Consider the following 14,313-nt stretch of genomic DNA (forward strand, 5'->3'; position numbering starts at 1 on the left):
GCTGAGTTTGAAGATACAGATAAAGAGTTAAGTAAGGACAGGCTGAGGTTGAAGGTACAGATAAGGAGTTGAGAAAATACATGCTGTGGAAGAGGAACTGGCGACCCATTCCATTATTCTTAGGTGAAAGTACCTTACTGTCCATGAGGTCGCAAAGAGTTGGACATGACTGAGCACGCATGCATGCATGCACAAAAACACACTGAGTTGGAACATAGAAGGGAGAGGTCTGACAGGCAATTGGATGATGTATGTTCCCAGAAGATACACTACATTGAAGATAGGTATCAGTCATCACTGGAAAACTTTCGTGGAGGGGAAAAAAGAAGTCTGTGCAGAAGGTGGCATGAGAAGGTGCCCAGAATGGAACACTGGGGTCACCCATGTTATAGGAAAGGAGGAAGGTGTTAGGCTTTTACATGGAGAAGTGAAAAATAATAATGTAGAAAAATTCTTAGTACAGTCAGTTACTGCTAAATCATCATACTCTTGAAAAGGAGTGATTTTTTAATATTAGCAAGCAGCTATGGCGAATTAGTTGTAGACTATTGAGTTTTATTTTTGCTATTCTTGACCCGGCTTCATTTCATAATTTCCTTTTGGTTATATTGCAAATATGTGCATTTTGTTGGCTTGCTTGTCAAGAAAGTTCACCAAGAGCAAAGACTGGTGTGTTTTCATTCTTATCCTCTCTCAATGCTTATCAAGTGCCTGGATTGGTGATGTTTTCCCTATATTTTACGAATAAGTGATAAAGAAGTGATATTTCTTCCTCTCTCACCAAAGATGAGTTTTTCATCTGGGGAAGCCTGCTTTTCCAAGTTATAATGAGACTAACATGTTTCTCATTTCCAGCTTTCTCCCAACAGGCATCTTATTTTTTTCTTTGATACATTAAACTGGCTGGTCTTCATCTGTTTTTAGTGTCCTTAGGATTTTTTTAACAAGTAGATTCATGGAGAAGAGTTTGACCCTGAGACTATGGACCTGTGAGAAAGATGACTATACAGTAAATCTCCCAGTTTTCACTCAGGGTTACATCAGTGGCTCATTTTTAACTCGACCCCAGGCTCTGTAATTCCAATTCAAGTTGGTAAAAGCCATGAAATAAATTTCCTAGCAAGCGCAAAGGGCTTTTGAATCATTTGTTATGTTAGCCAGTCTATGTGCCTAATCTAGTGTCATAAGAATTAACATCTGATATAATGACTTCATCAGTCATAGAGTTCATTACTGGCTGTCTCAAGAGCTTGACAGTCTCATTGAGCATATGAATAATTTTCAGTTCAAAACAGTGTCAAAATTAGTTACCTAAATCAGGATTAAAGAAGAGAAAAATTAGTGGACTCGGAGTTATCAGCAAAGGTTTCAGTATGCAGGTAGAACTTAAGCTGGGATTTAAATATAAAGATCAATTCTTGCTTGGAAGGACAGAGGGAGGTGGTACCACATAATAATGTGAGATCGAGCAAACTGGCAGGATGCAGTCCATGAGGAATGGTGGCGGCTGGAGCAGAAGGCAGAGTCAGATCTTATTCTGCGTGTCTTCATGAGCATCTTCATGATTGCTAAGTGTTCATTAAGTAAATGCATGAATTTTTCATCCCAGCTGTCTGCCAGTCTCCCTGCTTAAATGGTGGAAAATGCGTAAGACCAAACCGATGCCATTGTCTCTCGGCATGGACAGGACATGACTGTTCCAGGTAAGACAACCAAAAACTACTGTTTATCTACAACATGAGAAGACTGAAGTTCAGGTTAAGTTGTCCCAACAGCCAGAAGATATCTCAGGTTTGAAGGTAAGCATTTTGTATCCAGAAATATCCATTTTGAGATTTGAACTAAAGCCAAATGAAGAAGTATTAGTTAATATTTGACAGATAAAACAATGATTTCTCAAAAACACACATTTATTACAGCACAAATAATAAAATTGAAACAACATAATTTTAGAGGATTAGCATAGCCTCTGCATGAGGACGTGCAAATTTGTGAAGTTTTTTGACAAAGCAAAGAGCTTAATTAAACAAGTTAATGACTTCTTGAATGGTAGATTGCACCCTTCATAAGAAAGAATGCAAATGATAAACTCAGTATGTTTTACTGATATTCATTTGCATTCCTATTTATAATACAAATAGCATTGAAATTGATGATAAGGACCATTTATTTTTAAAGTCAATTATTTTTCCATATTTTTTACAGTATATACAGTCAGTATTTAATGGACTACAAGAAAATTTATGTAAAAATGTGTTCTAGGAATTGATTTCTCATTTGTAACCAGATAAATATCATAGTTGAGAAAAGATTATCACAAAAATAAATCGAAGAAAAAAGTTCGAAAGTTTAAATATCATAAACTTTTTATTGAAGTGTAATGGACATACAACATTATATTAGTTTAGTATATTACTATAACATAGTGATTCAATACTTCTATATGTACATATTGTGCAGTGCTCACCACAGTATAGTTAACTATGTAAGTCCACATATGTAGTTATAAAAATTTTTTTCTTGAAATGAGACCTTTTAAGATCTACTGCTCTTGGCAACTTTCAAATGTGCAGTACAGTATTATTAATTATAATTGCCATGTTATATATTCTATTCCCATAACTTATTTATTCTATAACTGGAAATTTGTGCCTTTTGGCTCCTTTCACCCAGTTAGCCCAATCCCCCACCCACCTCTACCTCTGGCAACCATCAATCTGTTCTCTGTATCCATAAGTTTGGTCCTGGTTTTTGTTTTAGATTCTACATATAAGCAAAATCATACTGTATCTGTCTTTCTCTTTTAGACTCATTTCACTTAGCCTAATAACCTCAAGGTCCATCCATTTGTCACAGTTGACAAGATTTCATTCTTTTTATGGCTTAATAATATTCCATTGTGAGGTGTGTGTGTGTTATTAAAGAAAATTTTCTTTATCTGTTCATTCATCGATGGGCACAGGCTGTTTCCATGTCTTGGCTACTGTAAATAATGCCAATGAACATGGGAGTGCAGACATCTTTTCCAATTAATGTTTTCATTTTATTCGGATAAATACCCAGAGAGTTGCTGGATCACATGGTAGTTATATTTCAAATCTTTTGAGGAAACTCCATAATATTTTCTACAGTGGCTGCACCAATATATACTCCCATCAGTAGTGTACAAGATTTCCTTTTCTGTACATCTTCAACAATCCTTGTTATTTCTTGCCTTTCAGATAATGACATCTCATTGTAGTTTTAATTTGTATTTCCTGATGGTTAGTGATGCTGAATATCTTTTCGTATACATCTGTAATTTCTTTACGTAGTTTGAACATTAATCCTTATATATGGTTTGCAAATACTTTCTTTTATTCAGTAGATTGTCTTTTCATTTTGTTGATGCTTTTCTTTGTGGTGCAGAAGCTTTTGGGTTTGATGTGGTCCCACTTCTTTATTTTTGCTTTTGTTGCCTTTGCTCTGATGGCAAATCCAAAAAAAAAACCATACCAAGGCTGATGTCAAGGAGCCTATGACCTATGTTTTCTTCTAGGAGAAAGAAGAAGTTATGGTAACTTCTTTTACCATAAGTTAATTGACCATATATATGTGGATTTATTTCTGGGTTCTGTATTCTGTCTCATTGATCTATGGTCTGTTTTTTATGCCAATACTGTATCATTTTGATTACATACTGCATCATACCATTGATAAAATATTTTCAATATTACACCATTGTCCTCATAAATATTGCAGTGTTGGAATATTACCATCTCTATTTTAAAATTTTAATATACATCATTATATTACATCCCTTAGATTTGCATTATGTACATTTACTTATATATTACAGGAATCATTGGAAAAAATGAGTATTTCCATATTTATTTTTTAAAGTGAAAAATTCAGTTAACTGAGAAGAATATTTCTTTTTTTCATGTCCTTTTACTTAATTTTGATTGGACAATTAAAGTCAACTTGCCAAGACAAAAATCTATTTACATATAAACTTAATTGATGAAAATATCTGTCTCATGCCAATGAATTTCTTCATATCATCTCAAGTATATGCATCTCTGCAGAGAGAAAAAAAATTGAACCCTAAAGGACAAATTTGGATTGTACAAGTAGATTTAGAAGCTTCTAACATAAAAATGATAGTTTTACCTGAGAGCAGAGTTGAAAGAACTTAAGAAAATGAGAATCAGACTGGAGAGGATTTCTGGGGAAATAAAGAGAGCAAAGAAAAGAAAAAACAAAGATAGAAACAATAAGGATAGTGACTCAAAAAGGAACAGGAAGTATTTGTAACATTATTTAAAGCTTTATGTTTCAACTACTTCATTTTACAGATAAATAAAGGAAGCTCAGAGTTTGTGTGGTTCCCTAATATCAAAATACAATTGACCCTTGAACAAAACGAGTTTGAACAGCATGAGTCCACCTATATATAGATTTTTTCCCAATAGATCCATAATATAGATCTACACAGTCTTCAGTTGGCTGAATCTGTGGATGTGGAACCACAGATACAGAGGACCAACTGATTGTAAAATCATCCACCAATTATTGACCACTCAGAGTGTCCGCTCCCCTCACCTCCACATTATTCAAGAGTCAACTACCCCTATAGGAACTTTTTCTTGACCAGAGGATGCCAAGAAAGAACTTACTTTATAAACAATAAAATGCTATTAATAAAGGTAATAAAATCTAGATTTTTTTTAAGTTCAAAAGCTTGATAAAGGAATCCAAAAAAAAATAATAATAATGCAAATTCAAGGAAAGGTCAACCCAGAAGACCCAGCAGCCCCCCTCTCCTTATACTGTGATGGATTTTTCTAGGAGACCTATATTAGCTAGGACTCTCTTATTGCAACTCCAAGTGGCTTAAGCAAAGAAAGCAATCTGTTATCACAATAATGGGACCTCATATGGAACCCCATACATGGGTTGGCTGAGCATGAGGACAAACAGACTGAGGACTTGAAAGACATCTGAAGCCTCTCCCCTCCCATCTCACCTCCTGTCTCCAACATCTTCTCCATCCTCCCGCTGCAGAATGGTTTCCTTTGCTATTCATTTCACGTGGAAGGACCCCACTGCCCACAGAAATAGTGTGCTGACCCATTTTAAAGCTGCAGGAGAAGAACTCATTAGCCCAGATTGATTCAAGGGCCCATGATGGATCAGTCCATGGTGACCCTAGGTTGGGTTATTCTAATGTGAAAGTTCATTTTGCTAAAACTTTTACCATGCCTTTGGGTAAAGAGTGGAAGAGACTGGCAATTCATTGATGAAAGAGATGGAGAGAAAGCTTTTCTGGGAAATCAAAACAATAAATGTTTACACATACTTTCTTTCTCTTCCACAAGATTGAGTGCCTTAAAAATTGTCTCCCTCATACTTAGTAAAGACAGAAAAATTAATGCTCATGGTAAAGAACCCACTGCCAATGCAGGAGACGTAAGAGATACGGGTTTGATCCCCGGGCTGGAAAGATCCCCTGGAGGAGGGCATGGCAACCCACTCCGATGTTCTTGCCGGGGGAATCCCGTGGACAGAGGAGGCCGGCAGACTGCTGTCCGTAGCGTCTCACAGAGTCAGAGACGACTGAAGCGACTTAGCACACACAGCTGGTTGACCGAGCAGTTTTCAGGCATCGTGACAGCTGGTGGAGAAATACCCTGTGGCATTCCATTAAGACCCTCAATCTGTAGCCTTCTCTCCTGATGAATCATTCCCAAATTGTTCAGTCCTCAAGGAAGATACTGTGTTTCCTCTGACTATGCACAGAAAATGGATCCTAAACAAATACCATAAATAAAAACCATAGACAGTTCATGCTGTAGGAGACCTTTAGGTTCACGAAGGCCAAAGCCCTCATTCTGCAGATGAGCAGGTTATCAGACAGGAAACTAGTGACAGAGCCAGGGCTCAAACTCCACTGTGCCGTGTACATTAGTACTTTTTCTCCGTGTCCCTTCGTTTTCTCAAGGAATGACCCCCATCCATCCAAACCACATCACAGATGATGCCCAGGTATCTGAGACTTTCAGTTGTGTTTTAATCAGCCCCCATACAGCTGTTCCCCCTTTCTTTACTGTTGAATCTTTGTTTTTTGTTCTAGGAAAAGGAGGACTGGGTTTTAACCACCGCACAACCAACCAGCTCTCCTAAAATGCAGGATCACCTCTTCCTGGCAGTCCTGGACATCGCACAATTTACGTGAAGACTTTCCAACACGGTGCTGGGTCTTGTCTCGTTTCAGTCAACTTGTTACTTTGGGTTGACCTTTTATTTTGTGTTATAGTTTGTTATTTCTTGTGACATACCTTCTTACATGTTTCCATTTTTAAATATGCCTGTATTTTCTATATAAAAATATATTAAATAGATGCTGCTCCACTCTGACAAAATGTACATACTCTGCTGTCTATTGGAAGGTTCCTGGTATACATTTTTATTCAGTTACTTAAAATGATTTTTCAATTAAAATATATTTTGCTACTAAATAATGTTTTGCCAGTAGTGCCATTTTGTGAGGGAAAAGAGGATTCATGATTGGTGCCGCTAGCATGTTATGAGATTACATGCAATGTACTGAGAAATTACAGTAAAGGAGACCCCTTCATGGTAGATCCATCATGTCTACAATATACGTAACAGTAGAAGTTTCCTTTTATTCAATCAGAAAGTAACTATTGGACCCACTATCCTCCATGCAAAACACTGTTCTGGTGCTGAGGGCAGCCTGACTAATTCCTTCTCCAGCATTTGGAAAGCTGTGGGCATCAACCTAGTGGATGGGGGGAAAAAAAATAATGACCATGGTTCACAAAATAAAGTACTTCACTTCCTTCTCTAAGCTGGAATAAGAAATGCAAGAACTGGAAGATTAACAGAGAGCCCATTTCTGGGTCATAATCCCACCACTCACTACTTTGGGAGAAAGGAGATCGGAATAACACAACAGAAAAGGGGAAAGGAAAAGGCAAATGGGGAAAATTGCAACAATTGTGCTCCTGGCTCCACCTGCAAAAAAAAAAAAAAAAAAGGACTGAGTTTGCCTAAGGCAGAGCTGAGCTGCCCCTCAATTCCCACTGCTTCCCCCTAAGTCCATCACCATCCTTCTACCAGGATAAAGATTTTCTCAGACTTTGGGGGGGCGGGAAGCCACAACACTGGATTTTGTTTAAAATAGGAAAATCGCAGTCAGCTCATCTCATCCTTTGGAGAACTGCTTCCACACAAGGCATAGCACACAGTGTAACACTGTGAAGAGACGCATGGTAAAGATCTTGGCTGTCCGAGTGGTTCTCTTCTCCGTCTTCTCTTCTGTCAGCCATTGATTCCTCTTCCTTCTTTCTTCCGACAGTCATCCTCTGGACCAATCTTCCATGCTTATGAGTATTCCTTTTATTTAATTGATGCCCCCATCGATTTCCAAACTATGTTGGTTTTTGTCATTTATAATTATAAAACTATCAAATAAAATCCAAAATCTAAATAATAGAAAGCAAGGTGGTACCAGAAATTTTAAGCTAGGGAAAGCTACTACACTTAAAAGCAAAACTCATTTCTGAAAAAAAAAAAAAAAAAGCAAAACTCATTTCTGAAAATGTACCTACCATGGAAAATTTGTATTGGGTTAGTTTGAATAGATTAAAAGATGTATACTTGACAGTAAGTTATATTAGTTGCATTATGCAGACCGGACAAGGAAGTAAAGCACCATACGAGTGAGGTTTGCAAATGATATGAGGCTCTACATAACTGAAAATGTGATTCACAGGGAAATAAAAGCAGTTGAAAAAAACCTTTTTTAATTTATTGTGATATAGTTGATTTATAATGTGTTAATTTCTGCTGTGTAGCAAAGCGATTCAGTTACGTGTATGTGTGTGCGTGCATGTGCGGGCACATGTGTATGCATGCTCAGTCATGTCCAACTCTTTGTGATCCCATGGATTGTACCCACCTGGCTCCTCTGTCCAAGGAGTTCTCCAGGCAAGAATACTGAAGTGAGTTGCCATTTCCTACTCCAGGAGATCCTCCTGACCCAGGAACTGAACCTGTGTCTCTTGCGTCTCCTGCATTGGCAGGCAGAATCTTTAGCACTGCACCACCTGGGAAGCCAATATATATTTATGTAGTATATGTTTATATGTTGTATATATATGCATATACTACATATATATATATAGTGTATATATCTTTCATACTCTTCTCCATCCTGGTTTATTACAGGATTTTGAATATAGTTACCTTTGGTATACAGTAAGACCTTGTTGTTTATCCATTCTATACATGATAGTTTGCATCTGCTAGTCCCAAACTCCCCGTTCATCCCTACCCTACTCTGCCTCACTGTGGCAACCATAAGTCTGTTCTCTCGTCTGTCTATGAGTCTGTTCATTTGTGTCATGTTTTAGATTTTACATATATGTGATATCATAAATTTTTCTTTTTCTGACTTCACTTAGTGTGATAATCTCTAGGTCCATCCATGTTGCTGCAGTGGCATATTTCATTCTTTTTTATGGCTGAGTAGTAGTCTGTTTTATACATGCCACATTTCTTCATCCATTCATCTGTCGATGAACATTTAGGCTGTTTCCCTGTTTTGGATTTTGTAAATAGGCTGCTGTGAATGTAGGCATGCGTGTATCTTTTTGAATTATAGTTTTTCCTGGGTATATGCCCAGGAATGGGATTGCTGGGTCATATGACAACTTTATTTTTAGTTTTTTGAGGAACCTCCATACTATTTTCCAAAGTGGCTGTACCAATTTACAGAATGATGTTATTTTTTAAGCCTTTAGTACTAAGTATATTCACTGTGAACTCTTCAATTTCTAAAAAAAAATGAAGTAAGGGTGTTTGTCCAGTATTAAAATCTGTAGGAATTAAAATGGTGCATTCTGGATTGAGAAACATGAAAAGAGCAGTGTGAAAGTGTATACCTACAAGTTTGAATATTCTACTTAAAAACTCAGAAGTCATCAAGAAAGCATCAACAACCAGTGAAATTTTTGTTGTATTAGAAAGTTAAGTTACTGGCATTAGACAGTTGGTAAAAATTTGAAAATCTTTTAATTTGTATTCTCGCCACATAAAAATAAATTCAAGGTGGATTGGGGGTTAAATATTGATTATCTAAAAAAATTTAAAGACTTAAAATAATCTTCTAGTTCAGAAGTTACAGAGAAATTATGGTAGGAATAATAGATTTGATAGCATAAATAAATAGGAAGTTTGGGCTGTCATTCAAAAAAATCATAACCAACATGGAGAGATAGAGAATCCCTTGGTAGTCCAGTGGTCAGGATTCTGCTTTTTTTTATTTATTTTGGCTGCACTGGGTCTTTGTTGCTACCTGGTTTTTCGCTAGTTGCAGTGAATGAGAGCTACTCTCTAGTTGTGATGCTCAGGCTTCTCATTGCGGTGGCTTCTCTTATTGTGGAGCACAGGCTTAGTTGCCCTGAGGCATGTGGGATCTTCCTGGACTAGGAATCGAACCCGTGTCTCCTACATTGGCAGGCAGATTCTTTACCACTGAGCCACCAGGGAAGCCCATGGACTCTGCATTTTTTACTACCAAGAGTTTGGATTTGATCCCTGATCAGGGAACTAAGATCCCACAAGCCAAGCAGTCTGGCCCAAAAAAAGAGGGGAAAAAGGACATAAAATGGAAAGATATATTTTTATGACAGACCAAATAGTAATCTTTATTATAATGGTTTTATTATATAAGTTGAAAAAAATTTATGGAACTGCAGAACTCAAACAACTCACCAAAGAAATGCCGTATATTCACATGTGTGTGAGAAAAAGTTTAACCTCAAAAATACGGAGAAAACATTTTTTATATCAGATTAGCAGTGACTTATTTTTAGTGTTAATAAACAGTGCTGGCAAGCATGGGATAAAACAGGACATTTTATATATTGCCAGTGAGAGTGTAAATCAATATAATAATTTTAGAAAGCACTCTGATCTGTATCTCTAAAAGTATTTTTATATGCTTTGAGCTAATAAAACATAAGTGTTAAACATAATAAAGCTCATCACAGAATTATTACTGGTGAAATGTGGACATAGATGAAAGTCCCAATAAAAAACTCTATGCTACCTCAAGCACAATTCTCAATCATATATTATACCAGCCTTCAAAAAGAATGCAATAACATGGAAAATGTATGTAGTGTAAAAATAAGTGAGGAAAAGAGGAAGATATAAGATTTTCTATATTCACATGGTCAAAAATCTACAAAAATAATGCAAAATGAGGATGAAAAGGAAAATGTCCGAGGTCACAAAATTTTACGTATTGTAATTTGAATTAAAACTCAGATATGCTGGCCTTAAATACCTGTGTTTTATCACTGTATTCAAAGACTGCTTCTTAACTTTGGAACATCCATATGGCAAACATAAAACAGTTAATGATAACAGATAAAAACAAATTCAACAGTCCATGATAGTCAAATAGGATATGGTTTTTTGTAGCAAGAATGAATAATTTGTCCAACTATAGTAAAATTGCTCCTACTGTATATCATAGGGACGTCAAGTACTAAAAGCTATATGATCATTTCAATAGATGTAGGAAAACCTTTCAGAAAAATTTAATATCATTTTTTAAAATATTTATTTATTTATTTGGCTGAGCCGGGGTGTGCAGGATCTTCAGTCTTTGTTGTGACATGTGGGATCTTGAGTTTTGTCCTGTGAACTCTTAATTGCACCACGCTGGATGTAGTTCCCTGACCAGGGATCAAACCCAGGCCCCCTACGTTGGGAGCATGGCGTCTTAGCCACTGGATCACCAAGGAAGTCCCTCTATTTTTAGCAATCTCTAAAACTCAGACTAGAAAGATGATGTAAGAAGCAGTAGAAGCTGAATAGTAAATTAACCAAAGTCAGTGGATTAAGGTGTACTATGAACAGATAGATTTTAAGTTCCTGTAGTTTCTCAAAAAAGACAAAGTATGTAGCAAAACCAAATGTGGTCAAAAGGAGACAAAAAAGAAAGGCTAACCTTGGGAACCTTGAAGATATTATGCTAAGTCAAAGAAGCCAGACACAAAAAGCCCTATAGTATCAGATTCTTTTTATATGAAATGCCCAGACAGACAAATCTATAGAGAAGATGAGGGAGGAGAGAATGAAGAGTAATTGCTAATAGATACAGGACTGATGAAATTCTCTGCCATTAGACAGTGGTGATAGCTACACAACTTTATGAGTATGCTAAAAACCTCGGAAGTATATACTTGAAATTTTTTTTAAGTAAAATTTTAAAGGACCCACACAGTAAATATGTTTCACTGCAAAAATGTGGAAGCTTCTCTCATAAGTTGAAATTTAACACAAACTGCATTGTAAAACCAAGCAGAAATATGGATGACAAAATAATAATGCTCTAAAATATTGGTCCCATCACTTCATGGGAAATAGATGAGGAAACAATGGAAACAATGTCAGGCTTTATTTTTTGGGGCTCCAAAATCACTGCAGATGGTGATTGCAGCCATGAAATTAAAAGACGCTTACTCCTTGGAAGGAAAGTTATGACCAACCTGGATAGCATATTTAAAAGCAGAGACATTACTTTGCCAACAAAGGTCCATCTAGTCAAGGCTATGGTTTTTCCAGTGGTCATGTATGGATGTGAGAGTTGGACGGTGAAGAAAGCTGAGCGCTGAAGAATTGATGTTTTTGAACTGTGGTGTTGGAGAAGACTCTTGAGAGTCCCTTGGACTGCAAGGAGACCCAACCAGTCCATCCTAAAAGAGATGAGTCCTGGGTGTTCATTGGAAGGACTGATGTTGAAGCTGAAACTCCAATACTTTGGCCACATCATGCGAAGAGTTACCTCATTGGAAAAGACTCTAATGCTGGGAAGGATTTGGGGCAGGAGGAGAAGGGGACGACAGAGGATGAGATGGCTGGATGGCATCACCGACTCAATGGACATGGGTTTGGGTAAACTCCGAGAGTTGGTGATGGACAGGGAGGCCTGGCGTGCTGTGATTCATGGGGTCGCAAAGAGTTGGACACAACTGAGCTACTGAACTGAACAGATAACTATAAGAAAACTATGTTTTGGGCAGAGAGATAAGCAAGCAGCTCACTAGAGGAGAAATACAGGTAGAAAATGAGCAACTTCATTAATTATAAAAGAAATGAGATGAATTTTCACCTACCCACTTGGCAAAGATTGTGGTGGTGGCAGTGTTTGTTTAATGACTGTATGCAGTTGGCTGTTAGATAAAATCATTTTCTTGAACATTTGTAGGGAATATAAACTGGAAGAACCTTTCTTCCAAACATTTGGCAACTTGTATCAAAATTTTTTTAATGCATGACATTTACTACAGTAATTCCTTGCCTAAAACAGCCTCATTTAAAAAAAAAAAATCCAACTGAAAGGCAAATATTTATGCACAAGCTAATTATCACAGCATTTTTTAAATGTTTTATCTATTTATTTATTTTTGGCTGTACTAGGTCTTCAGTGCTATGCCTGGTCTTTCTCGAATTGCGGTGAGCAGGGTCTTCTCCATAGTTGTCATACACAGGCTTCTCATTACAGCCGCTTCTCTTGTTGCGGAGCACAGGCTCTAAGGCACTCAGGCTTCGGTAGTTGTGGCTTGCAGTTTCCAGAGCACAGGCTCAGTCAGTTTGTGGCGCAAGGGCTTAGTTGCCCTGGGGCAGGTGGAATCTTCCCAGACCAGGGATTGAACCTGTTGCCCCTTGCATCGTCAGACAGATTCTTTACCCCGGACTACCTGGGAAGTCCAGCATTTTTAATATTAAAAATCAGCAACAATTTATATGACTAAAATTCCTGGAGTTGGTTATGGAATTCATGGTACTGGTTATGGAATTCATAAAATTAAATATTATTAAGCCATTAAGTATTACATTTACAAAGAGTTTTAATAACAGGAAAAATCATCATGGCATAGTGCTCAGTGGAAAACAGTATATAAAATGTGTTTATGATGTGCTTTCAATTGCCTAGAATATGCATATGCAATATTCATAGAAATTTACTAACTTTGTTAATAGTGGTTTTCCCTAAGAAAAAAATGGTGATTTTTGTCTCATCCATCCAATTTTCCCTTTATTTCTATTTTCAATGAAAATGTATTACTTTTACATTCTTAAATATACTTTAATATTCATACAAAATAAACTTAAATTCATGAAAATGAATTGAAGTAAAAGTATAATATCAATCTTTCTGTTTTCTCTAATTAATCTGGTATATGCGTTGGCATGTATTGTATAAGTTTAAAAACCATGCCTCCGTATAATTTAAACTCTCCTTAGAATGAAACTTTAGAGAAAAGTTCAGAGCAAGATGGTTAGTAGGTTAACATAAAAATGGAAACTGTTACCAAGAGGAAATATCAGTCAATTGTGAGCTGTTTATATATACACCAAAGGGAAATATTTGCTGATGATCAAATTAAGGAACTTAAATCAGTTATTACAACTCTCAGTGTATTTATAGAGTATATGTGCTTTATGCTCCAGGGAACATGAGAGACAGACACTTACAATACCTGAAATTTACCAGCCAAGTTACATCAGAATCATACTTCCTTAACAACCAACATAGCAACAGCATTGCTTTTTTGTTAGAGGAATTATACTTAATTACTCATGATTCTGTCCTAACTCTGACCTTAAAACAGTGACAGTAACTTCAGACTTTCACTTCCCCCCCACCCACCCCACCTCCCCCCTCGCTAATTATCTTATCAATCAGCTCTTCAAGGTCACCTGGGTCAAAGTGTAGCATTGCATAGCGCCTGAAAGAAATGCACTGTTTCGAAAATAATAAAAAAGCTGCAAACATATTGTAAGGGCCACATGTCTTCAACTGGTACTGCAGCTACCTCTTCCAGCCACAGTAATCAGCAGGCAAAGTCACTTAAAATATATGATCCTCAGTGGAATATTTCTGGGCGGTTAAATTTTGTGCACACAGCCAAACTGCTTAAAAGAGACACACATAGACTGAGGCGGTTGGGATGTCTGTAAATATCACAGTACAGACCGCTGTTTCCTTCTCTTCGGAGAAAATGCTGATCACACCCACTCCTCACAGAAACCACTCTGAAGTGTGTTTGCTCCACCCACATGAGTCCTGACCTGTCTAATTACACACCTGATCCTCGCCCTTCTGAATCATTAAAGTTCTTGCTTTCATTACATCCACTGTATCTTTTACTTTCCCAGCAGTGTTCAAGCTCGTTTATGCTCCTCTAAGTTAAAGTGTGTTCGGTCAGCAAGGGTAATAAACACTAA

The 14,313-nt window shown here is 37.0% G+C and overlaps 1 protein-coding gene across 1 annotated transcript in view; it reads left to right on the forward strand.

The window, feature by feature from the left end:
• SVEP1 (sushi, von Willebrand factor type A, EGF and pentraxin domain containing 1) overlaps window positions 1-6,500 on the forward strand; it is a 186,641-nt gene extending 180,141 nt beyond the window's left edge. The window contains exons 47-48 of the mRNA XM_043870637.1: window positions 1,610-1,703; window positions 6,116-6,500. Of these exons, the coding sequence (XP_043726572.1) occupies window positions 1,610-1,703; window positions 6,116-6,137 (116 nt within the window). The 3' untranslated portion in view covers window positions 6,138-6,500. The remainder of the gene's footprint in view (window positions 1-1,609; window positions 1,704-6,115) is intronic.
• The last annotated feature ends 7,813 nt before the right edge of the window (window positions 6,501-14,313 follow it).

Source organism: Cervus elaphus, chromosome 16 (assembly GCF_910594005.1).
Source record: "Cervus elaphus chromosome 16, mCerEla1.1, whole genome shotgun sequence".
Classification (NCBI taxonomy): domain Eukaryota; kingdom Metazoa; phylum Chordata; class Mammalia; order Artiodactyla; family Cervidae; genus Cervus; species Cervus elaphus.